This window comes from Acanthisitta chloris, unplaced genomic scaffold, assembly GCF_000695815.1.
Source record: "Acanthisitta chloris isolate BGI_N310 unplaced genomic scaffold, ASM69581v1 scaffold1629, whole genome shotgun sequence".
Taxonomy (NCBI): domain Eukaryota; kingdom Metazoa; phylum Chordata; class Aves; order Passeriformes; family Acanthisittidae; genus Acanthisitta; species Acanthisitta chloris.
This window is the reverse complement of record NW_008692883.1, coordinates 80,573-87,488: the sequence shown is the minus strand read 5'-3', so window position 1 is coordinate 87,488 and position 6,916 is coordinate 80,573. Positions and strand designations below refer to the sequence as shown.

Below are 6,916 nucleotides of genomic sequence, written 5' to 3'. Positions count from 1 at the left end.
CCCACTATTAACCAGTTTTCATTCCAGTTTTTGATTCCAGATTCCAATTTCAACCCAGTTGGAGGCAGCAAGAGAAAATGGGAACACAGCTTAGCACAATATGGTGGAGACCGGTCCCTGCATCACACTGGTTTTGTATGTTCTGAATGTGAAGCCTACGAAACACTTGTGATGAAGAAAGACCACTGCTCCACTGTCTGAACAGATTAAAATAACAATGAGCAACTACCCAAGTGTCTAGCACGTTACAGCTCTAACTCCTCAACCAGAACTGGGAAATCTTAAGTTTCTTCTGTAGGTCAGCTATACTGAACATTTGTAATATTTGTTTTTATTTCCAACTCCAAGTTAAATAAAATCTGTATTATTTGCTATGACTGAACATGAATAACTGCCAAACTTTTATAAAATCTGAGTGACCACAGAAAATTCCAGTTCAATAGGGCCAACAAGTAAGGAAATACTAAAATATCATTAAAATTTGCCTTTATTTCTCTTACAGGAGAATTCTACACAAACCAAGGTGACTGTTATACAAGACTCTCTTCCCAATATAATAAATTTTCCAGATGATCATGAGCAGTGTAAAGCTGTAAATAACTTTTCTTCTTGAAGGCTACAGCGAAGTTTCTTCAGTTGTTGTAATCCTGGAGTGCCTGAGCCATGAAAAGCTTGCCCAGGTTCTGCGCATTGAACTCCTTAATATTCTGGCAGTAGGTATTAATTTGACCTGTCAAAAGGAAAGAAGAGTAAACCCTTGTCAGTTCTGAAATTCAGAAAGACACCCTAGAACATCATTCTTCGGAAGCCAAATGTGCGTGAATCACTCAGGACTCACGGAGAGAAGCAAACAGAACAGCTTGGCTACTCTACACTTAGGAATTTTACATTTTCAGGATTCCTACATAGGTTTGGGAAGAAGAAAAAGCTAAATTAGGAGAAAGGTAAACTGGCATGCTCAAAAACTCCGTAAATTTTCCAACAATACTACGTACAATTTCTGAAAAGACATATGACCATAAATGTAAGCAATTCTTGGTGCTGCAATGAAAGCTCAATCACATTAATTCTTCAATTTAGTCGCTCTAAAAATACTATAAGACAGAATTTCAGTTCTGTTCTGATGCATCTGCTCTCCCTATTACAATATTTGTAACAACTACTTTTCAGTAGCAGATTGAAACCTGTTTGACGTTCTCCTAGCCTTTTCTTTCCACCTAACATTTCAATGCATTTGCTATTTCAAAACTCATCAGGGTGTGAAAATTTGTCAGTGCTTTACAAATCAAATGTGCCCATCAAAACATTTTTATACTCTTACTACTATAAGTTATTTCCCTTGTTAGCTAGGAATAGCAAAACATGAAGCCAGTTTAATCAAAATTAAGGCTGCTTAGAAGGCCCATAAATTCTCAATTTAATGCTCTATTTGAAAAGTTTTTAAATGTCGCAGAGACAAAAGAGCGAAGTTTTACTCTTTATCCACAAACTTTACTTCATCTAAGTTGAAGTGGATGCTTTCAATTCTTCCCCTGACTATGGTAAAAGAACAAACAAAGAAAGTGCTTTGGCTGAAAACTGTTTTTCCCTCTAAGTATAATAGTTTTCAATTCCTCCTCTTATAAGATGCTTCACCCTAAGCTATCACTTCCATAAAACACATGTGTACACACATACACGACTCCATCACATTTATAAGCTATGCTAAAGTTGAATGTTTAAGTACTTCACTGCTGCTAGGATTCAGCTAAATGGTAAAACTATCAAAACAATAGGTCTTTTTAAAGACTCTGTAAGGAATAATAAATCAAGAACAATATTTCTTCTAAAAGCAGCACATATTAGCAGTGTGAAACTATTAAATATTAAAATAATAATCTCTTGGTCACTTCGAAATTTAAGATTGGTAATTCAAATTCACTTTTTTTTTTAACATCAAAGCACTCTTTGCTGCACACTAGATTACCAGGATCCGGGTTTCATTTTCTCTTAGTACAAACCAAGGTGATAGCTATCTGATCCAAACCCAGTGCTATGGTTAAACAATTTGCTTTCTCATGACATTTTCCAAATTTATTTCACTTAGCAGGGTATCGAGATTGTCTGCTCTGTTGACACTGTGAAGTCTCGGGTATTTTTACCCTTCCAGGAGGCACAGGACAGGTGCTGACTGTGGCTATGCCCTGCAGCATACCAACAACCTGAAGAATGTGGGGGGTGGTACCTATGCCTATCTATAGTTTATTCCCATTTTCATTTGCCTTGGGATGGGGTGCGGATGGAGACAGATTCCCTGGCTGTATAAATCAAAGAAATTATCCCCATTCTACTCAAAATTAAAAGCAAAACCTTCTCAGCTGCTGCAACAGCCAGTTCAAACCTAGGAATGTTATCAATAACTTAGGGCTGCAGTCAACTACTCTGAATCAGAAGTTCCAACGTGAACAGTTTGTTCTTGTCTCTTGTCTGTACAGCCCCCAAACTTCCGGAGCTGAGGAAAGGGTTGGGGCATAAGTGGAGGCAGCAGCTACACCCATTTGTGCAAAAAGCCTGCCCTGTGGGGCATTTCTCCCTCTCTCCTTTAAAATCCCAAATTTAAAGTATCAAGGACAGTGTTTGGAATGCTATCAATGCCAAAATATCTCACTCTAATGGTAAACGTAACCAAAAATTGAGATGCTTTCTAACAATACAACCACACTTTTATCCCAAGCTAACATTCATATATGAAAAAGAGGAATTGAAGAGGCTGCTAAATATTACCTGCAATAAGGAGTGACTCCATTCTTGGAGGTGGCTGTGGTGGTTTAAAAAGCTTGTTGATGTCCTCCTCGGGAAGAGGGGGCTCCCCGCGGCTTTGACGCTGTATATTTTCTTGTTGACGTCTCTGCTGGTACTGAAAATAAAGCAACAGAATCAGAATGCAGCAGAACTTCCAAAGAAGCAAAAAGGTTTTATTTTCAGATGTGTTTTACTAACCAGCAAATCTGTTTTTTAAATTATGCTTATTCAATGAAATTTAGGTTACTTCAAACAATGCTAATGCAATTCACAGTTTATTTCAATTCACTGGCAACAAGCACTCCCCACCCCCCAAGCTGGCACCTTAAGTGAGTGAGACACTGGAGAATTATGTGGTGCTGAGGTGGTGGGGGTAATTTTTAAAAACTTTTCAGAGATAAATACTCAGATAGTTATACAAACCAGAAATTCTCCATTTTATGCAAGCTAAAGGTCAAAACAATATTAATGTGAAAGGGGAAGAGATCTTGATTAAATAAGGGACTTTAAGCCAAAAAATATTAACTCTAAAGTGAGAACAAAGTGGTGGCTGAAACCAAGCACAATAGTTCATTTCTCCATTCCAGTCACTCAGATATTCTGCCAGTTCAATGCCATTTCTTTGTGGGTTACCAGAGGACATACTACAGTAGTAACTTGTAGAAATTATTCTGCTACATATAAAAAAATAAATAAACAAAAAACACCCCCCCCCTTGTTTTCAGTGTTTCTCTTTGCCACAGAGACTACTCAAACTTTTTATTTTGAGTATTTTCTTCAGCTATCGGATAAACATTTGTTCTTACAGAAGTACATAAATTCAAGAACACATATGTGAGATTTCACATATCATGTACATCACAGCCAGGAACTAGCTGTAAGGTTTGTCTTCAAAGCCCTCATGTTCAACACACACACACACAGACACAGAGAAGCTTTAAAATAAAGATGCAAGGAGCACATAGTGTTTTCTCTCATTTACTTAAATGTATCTGTGATTCTGTGCATCTGAAAACAGCTCCTACTTGGTGGCACATTTGAAGTAATTTTTTTTCCAGTTGCAGTGACAAATATATGTTTTTAGACAATGTTAAAAATAAAATCTTAAATGCCCATATTTGTATGTGAATTGCATGTAGTTTCTTCTTTCTTTGCATTCGCTTCTCAGCAGTCTGCCTATTATTCTCTATTGAAACAGTGAGCTCTTAATCACCATTGCTCTGTTTTAAAAATGAAGTTACAACCACTAACTATGCTGCAATGAGCCACTACTAAAGCAGCTATAGTTAGTAAAGAAATTAAGTGAGACACCATGGAACCTACTTTGCTCTGCTTTTCAAAATAAATAGATCCCTTGTTATTAACAAAAACCTTTGAAGTAGATGCCATCTTTCTATTCAAATTAGGCAGCAAAGGAAAACAAATTTTCTGAAGATAACATGCATGAAGCTTCTATGTCCTCAGGAATTACAAAGGCAGGACAGACCACTGATCATGTGCTGTTCCTCTAAAGTACTCCCTGTTCAAGCTACACTTTCCTTAAGTTAAAAAAGGCAATTGTGATTTTAAAAGAGTCAGTGATGAAGCATTTCACATGAACCACAGGTGCTGTTTTTAATAATCATTTACTTTGTGTGGCAATACCTGCAATATTTTATCTTAAAAGTGGCCTGGCCCATTTTCAGTTGGCCAATATTGAATCCTGTCATATCTCTGTCTGCTAGATTAAAGAGTTCAAATTTATTTTTCATGCAGGTATTTCTTGAGTAAGCAAGTAATTTGTTAAACTTACCACATGACGTGAATTGTGTTCAAGATCTGCTCTCCAGGCTTTTAAATCATTTTCATAATGCATTTTTCCAATTTACCACCATTCTTCCATAATTAGACACAGCATTACTTTGCCAAAGCCAGGAAGAGCAAGGAAGGTAACACTGTCTCCAAATCACAGAACAGCTGAGGTTGGGAGGGATCTCTGGAGGACACCTTGTCTTCTGCTCAAGCAGGGCTACCTAGAGCTGGTCTCCATCCTCATCATTCTCTAATCAGACTACTTTGGATTTTAAAGAGGTCCTTTGGCATCAGGAATTAAAAGACAGCATCACCCAATCAGCTTCACTATCTACTGATACAGAACATAACCAAAATGTCCTTTCCAATCACAGAATAGTCCGTTGGACTATGTTTCTTTATTTCTAGATGCATATGACTATGTGTGATGGTGTTAAAACACAGTTTATTGTGGAACAAAATTTGTCATTTCATTTATTGAATCTCTTATTTCTGTGTCCATGATGTATTTATAAATGATTTTAGTTTATTGCAAATCACTAACAAACATGTAAAATAGCAAAGAAAGCCAAGTCCACACTACATGTCACTAGAAATGAATCCATTTGGTAATCCCCCACTGACTAGTAGATTTTATAAATGTTCTTGTATTGGGTATGTGTGGCAAAGCTTTGGAATTGGGGGTCTACAGGGGTGGCTTCTTTGAGAAACTGCTAGAAGCTTCTCCCCAGGTCTGACAGAGCCCATGTCAGCTGGCTCTGAGATGGACCTGCCACTGGCCAAGGCCAAGGCCAAGAGCAGTGGTGGCAGCACATGTCAAATAAAACAGTTAAGGGGGAAAACAAGCCCTGCACAATGTCAGCCAAGAGAGAAATGAGAGTATGTGTGAGAAACAGCCCTGCAGACACCCAGGTCAGTGAAGGAGGGGCAGGAGGTGCTCCAGGCACTAGAGCAGAGATTCCCCTGCAGCCTGTGGTGAAGACCACGGTGAAGCAGCTATGCCCCTGCAGCCCACTGAGCAGGGGACGAGCATGAGTCGTCCTTCCCCTGAGGAGGAAGGATTGGCAGAGACAATATGTGGTGAACTGACCACAGCCCCCATTCCCATTCCCCTGTGCTGCTGAGGGTAAGGAGGAGAGAAAATCGGGAGTGAAGTTGAGCCCAGGAAGAAGAGAGGGGTGGGGGGAAGGTGCTTTAAACATTTGGTTTTATTTCTCATCACCCTACTCTGATTTGACTGGTAATAAATTAAACTAATTTCCCCGAGTTGAGCCTGTTTTGCCCTTGACAGTAACTGTGGAGTGATCTCTCCCTGCCCTTATCTCAACCACAAGCTTTTGGTTCTATTTCTCTCCCCTGCCCAGCTGAGGAGGGGAGCAATAAAGTGGCTTTCCGGGGCATTTGGCATCCAGCCAGTGTCAACCCAACACACTAGTTTACAGGTATGTTTTTGTAAGAATTTTATCTTGCTTAGATCCCAATTCATCTGTCTTAGGTAACACTACTCAAACCACATTCTGTGGGGAAAAAAATGCTCTCATCCAGGATTTTCCATGTTACCAACCTGGTGTTTCTGCTGCTGCTGCTTGCTGACATTCCTCAGGTAGGTATTGTATTTAACAATGTCTTGGCTCATCTCATCCACTCTGTCCATCAGTAGCTGCAGACTCTTCCCAAGGTGATTACTGAAATACAAGAAACATTCATCAAAGATTAAATTTACCATTAAAGAAAAAAAAAAGATTTAAAATTCATTCTGTCACTCGACCACCATTTCTGCACTAATGCAAATTTCTAACTTACTATTTTTGTTTATATATTTATTTGATGATGCTTTAAAATGGAATCTCCTCCTCTAGCATCTTTGCCTCATTGCAAATACCATATTTAAATGTTTTGGTCTTTCCAGGAACGTTATGAAAAAACAATGCCTTGCACAAATTTACAGTTATTACAGACGCAGGTCATATGTTTAAAGGGAAAGGTCTGACTCTTTTGTGACATGAAACCCAAGCAATGTTCTAGGAGATATGTTCAAAGAGTTTGGTTTCAAGTTACTACTTGGTTTCTCACAAATTTTTAACTATCCCTCTGCAGGGATAGTTAAATATTCTTGAGAACACCATCTCATTAACTAGTCTATCAAACCACGCCTGAAGTTCTGCAGACATTGCTCGATCGTAGCTGTTGAGAGGGAGTGTGGCATCCCATCCAGCCAGCTCCACATTCCATACCATAGGCAACATGGAAGCAGCTAAGGCTGGGCGCGTCCAGTTCCAGTTATGCGATCTACTGCCTTGGCCAGACAAATGCAGTCTGTTAAACAACTTTTATTGTTACCATT

The 6,916-nt window shown here is 38.9% G+C and overlaps 1 protein-coding gene across 1 annotated transcript in view; it reads right to left on the bottom strand.

The window, feature by feature from the left end:
• Positions 1-469: 469 nt before the first annotated feature.
• EIF3H (eukaryotic translation initiation factor 3, subunit H) overlaps positions 470-6,916 on the bottom strand; it is a gene marked incomplete at its 5' end in the record, with an annotated part of 67,561 nt that continues 61,114 nt past the window's right edge. Inside the window, 3 exons of the mRNA XM_009082825.1 lie at positions 470-730; positions 2,764-2,896; positions 6,137-6,257. Coding sequence (XP_009081073.1) covers positions 633-730; positions 2,764-2,896; positions 6,137-6,257 — 352 coding nt within the window. The remainder of the gene's footprint in view (positions 731-2,763; positions 2,897-6,136; positions 6,258-6,916) is intronic.